The 4,179-nt window shown below is 32.4% G+C and overlaps 1 protein-coding gene across 1 annotated transcript in view; it reads right to left on the bottom strand.

Moving 5' to 3' along the window:
• Positions 1-4,179, bottom strand: part of ABCA12 (ATP binding cassette subfamily A member 12) — a 226,544-nt gene that overhangs the window by 176,272 nt on the left and 46,093 nt on the right. Inside the window, 2 exon segments of the mRNA XM_029284752.1 lie at positions 1,041-1,220; positions 2,903-3,009. Coding sequence (XP_029140585.1) covers positions 1,041-1,220; positions 2,903-3,009 — 287 coding nt within the window.

The following is a 4,179-nucleotide window of genomic DNA, read 5'->3' as shown; positions in this document are numbered from 1 at the left end:
GATGATCTAAATCAACTGAATTTCAGGTAAGCTAATCATAGGGGGGGGGGGGGAATTCAGACTACCTTGTTTATGTAATGTGCTAACTAACATAGTGGACTATACCTACCCACCCCTTTTTCTCAATAACAGAGCAGATCAATATTTAAATACCCATATCCAGTGCTTTTTTTGTCATAGAACACACCGGAATGGAGTTCTGGCACCTTTTTTCGACACATTTTCCAAGTTTTAAAAATAACTTGAAAATTTAATGTTTGGTCCATGTGGACTTGAATCACCCTGTCGAGCGTAGCAGGTCAGTGGCAAAATCATTAAAACGGTGCATGCAGGCTGCTTGTGTGTCGAGTCTGATCCATGAGTACTTCATCTGCGCTGCTTGTGATGGTGCTGCTTGGCTTGTGGCACTGCTCAGCTTATGATTGGTTGTGTGGTTGCGCTCTGAGTGCTTACTGCAGGTGGTGACCGTTATGTTTTGTTACACAACTGACATGTGGGTGTGTGTACAGTGATTGACTATATGCGAAAGGTAAATAATTTCTTTATTTTAAAAATTCGTTGGTGAATTGAAAATCTTTTTTAATTTTTAGTGTAAAATTTACTATGAACATTTGCCTTAAATACAATAAATTAAATTTATGTTAAGAAATATATATTAATAAAAGATAAACGAGATGTGAGTTCCGGCACCTTTTTTCTTACAAAAAAAGCACTGCCCATATCTATTATCCTCATATGGGCAGGCTTCTATTTTAACAACTATTTCCAATATTTTTCATTGTCTGCTTTTGTTCTTGAACTGAAAGAAGTGTCTGTTCCTGTTTTCAGACAGATAAGTGCCACTCTTTCATCCATGACTCTTTCATATTTTTTTCTTTTACAAAATAACCAGCTTCAAGGCTGTACATGCAGAGTGACCAAATAGAGAGTGAAAAAGCTGTTAGATAAAAGAAAATGGATGAAGGGAGCTCTTTTCTAAGCAGTTTAAGAAAGTTATATGTAGTAAGAAGAGAAGGAATGAGAGATGGGTGGATACTTACTTTTGAAATATGAGTTCTGAGTTCTTGAAAAAATGTCTCCAGAAGAGACATATTGTTGAAGCAGAATGGCTGATAGATGTTTATTCCAAGAGTTTCCAAAAGGAGACTTTGCAAAGATGCATTCACTGATAGAACCTCACAGACAGCAACTTTAAGATTTGCTTGAGAAGAGTTTTGTCTCTGCATCCATATAGTAAAATTGCATATAAAAATAATGAAATACAGTTATTTTGTTCAGTTTGACTAGATAAAGGTTTTTAAAATGAGTTCATTAAATGTTTGGAAGAACATGATACAGATAGTCCTTGATTTACAACAGTTCATTTACTAACTGTTCAAAGTTACAACAGCACTGAAAAAAAATGACTTATGACCGTTTTTCACACGACTGTTGCAGCATCCCCATAGTCATATGATCAAAATTCAAACACTTGGCAACTGACTCTTTATGACAGTTGCAGTGTCCCAGCATCATATGATCACCTTTTGCGACCTTCTGACAAGGAAGCCAAATTCACTTAACAATCGTGTCACTAACGCAACATCTGCAGTAATTCACTTAACAACTTTGGCAAGAAATGTAAAATGGGGCAAAATTCACTTAACAAATGTCTCACTTAGCAAGAGAAATTTGGGGCTCAATTGTAGTAATAGGAAGCCTAAAATAATTCTATTCCTGCTCTAAAATGCTCTGAGGATGGGTCTAGCTAAGTGTTTGCAGAGGACATTATTACCCAGACTGGGTTCACTGTTTCTTTCTCCAAGACAGAAAATAATTCAGTGTCCCTCCCACTCACCAGGTCTATGAATCAGGTTTTCTTCATCCCTTTTTATATAAATGAAGGAAGCGACTTACTAGAATCCATCCCACAACCCAAAATGTCCACAGGCACTCCATGTGCTTGTTTACATGTAGTTATGCATATTTGTCTGTGTGCAAGGAAAGCTCATTTGAACAAAGTAAAAATACTGTATTTAGAAGTCTCAAAAGTCTTATAATCATTACTTCTATGCATGCCTCCAATAACCATAACATTTCATAAAATGATTAGAATTTCATCCAGTGGAAACTGGGCCACACTTTGCAACTAGGGAATTTTTCTAAAATAACAACTACTTGGCATTGGAATAGTTCCTTGCTTAAAAAAATTAATAATTGTTTTTTTTTAAAAGCAAGGGTCTATTGGATTGTGATTTCAACAGTGCTGGAAAGATACTGAAATTTAAAGCAAAGATGGAGCACTGTATATGCCACCATGAGCTTCTGTACAAAAGGCTGGATATAAATCCAATCCAATCAATCATTTCTATTATTGGAAGAGAGAGGGGTAATAAATAGCTCTACGTATGGGATGGTTGTTGCATTATCAGTAAACCAGAGGTGGTGGACTTTCCTGGTGGATGTACACAATTGATACTTCTACTGTATAGAATACTCCCTATTCAGACATCTAACATTACAGATGCTATGGCTTCCAGGTGCATACAGCCTTTTAGAAATATACACTTTTCTCTCTTATTTTATGTTTCACTTGAAAACCAGCATGAAGCATGAAGTTTGAAGCTACTAGGTTTCAGTTATTTTAAGTTTAAATAAAAATAACTTTGTTTCATACTGTACTATTTGCACCACTAATATAAATTATTTTGTTTTTATTTGCTGATCAGAATTACCATTTTTGCACTATCTATATTTGGCATATATAGGAGTATATTCATAGCATAAGCAAATGAAACTTGGGTACTTTTTAAAACTAGAATGTTTATTTTATTTCCTCATAAAATATTAAAATGTATATACCTACATTAATATTAGGTAAAATGGGGGCATTTAAGATGACCCTTTATATATAGACAATTACCTCTGCTAAAGTGAGAATCTCGTTCAGCAAGTATATTCTGTCATAGGTGGTTGATGATGAAATATTTTCAATAAAAGCTTTCAGACTGAATGTTGAATCAAGTATCTCTGTAAATGAAAGAAAATATTTTACCTCACCATTAAAATATAAAGCCTGGAATGAATTATAAAGAATTATAAAGAGGAAGAACTCAAATTGATCAAGCTGAGTGAACATTTGAAAAAAAAATATGAATTTTACTGTAACAAGAAGTAATTCATGGCTCTGAGAAGAAATGGAATAACTAATAGAATAGTATATAGAATAACATTATAGAATATCTCCTGAGTAAATCAGGTGTATTGCTACAGACTCAAAACAAATTATTACTACACAGAATATACGTAAAGAAAACAATTAAGTTTGTGCAACAATTTTAATAAATATCATGTAATGTGTCCTCCTATGTGATAAATGTATGCAGAATGGCACAATGATTACATTATATAGTATACTATATTAAATATACTATTATATAATATTACAATTAAAAGGACTGTTTACTTCAGTATGTAAAAATGAGAAATAAAAGATTTTAAATTGACATAATTTTGAAAATTTAAATATATCGATTACAAAAGAAGTTACATACACATTTTAATTATAATGTGGAATGAAACCAGGTAAATATATATGAAGAACAATTTACTATTAAAAAAATAATAGAGGTTACATTGATAAAAATACTTTTTAAAAAGAATTGGATAAACTTTGAAGAAAAATAACTTTCTATGAGAACTGAAATTGTTTTCTTTGTAGTTTGGGGGTGTTCAGAGCCATACTTCCAATTCAGCAAGATGGTACCACCTTTAATGTGGTATTCTACCTGCTTTTCCACCCTTTCCTCTATTTCTTTTTTTTTCTGTTTCCTATTGTTTTTTATTTTCTCCAAACTCTATAAAGAAAGAGATGATTGTATAGAGAATTCTGAACTTAAATTTAAACTTAAACTTAAATTCCATTCCATTAATAGAAAGCTGTTTCTTTTCTTTTTTCTAAAAGCTCAGCAGAAATAAATGAAAAAGAAATATTTCCATTTTCAGAAGGTACCTTTGAGAGATCTCCACTTCCCTTCTTTATTTACATATAAAAAACCATGAAGTTGTCCAACATAATATACTTTCCAGAGTATTGTTTTCAAATATCTATATCTCTGGATTATAATATATCAGGAGAAGGAAACATGTCTTGAAATCAATCAGATTCAAATACTTAAGTTTAAGTGCTTCAAAGAAACT

The sequence above is a fragment of the Protobothrops mucrosquamatus genome, unplaced genomic scaffold (assembly GCF_001527695.2).
Source record: "Protobothrops mucrosquamatus isolate PMUCROS unplaced genomic scaffold, P.Mucros_1.0 scaffold899, whole genome shotgun sequence".
Lineage (NCBI taxonomy): Eukaryota > Metazoa > Chordata > Lepidosauria > Squamata > Viperidae > Protobothrops > Protobothrops mucrosquamatus.
This window is presented reverse-complemented; position numbering and strand designations above follow the sequence as displayed.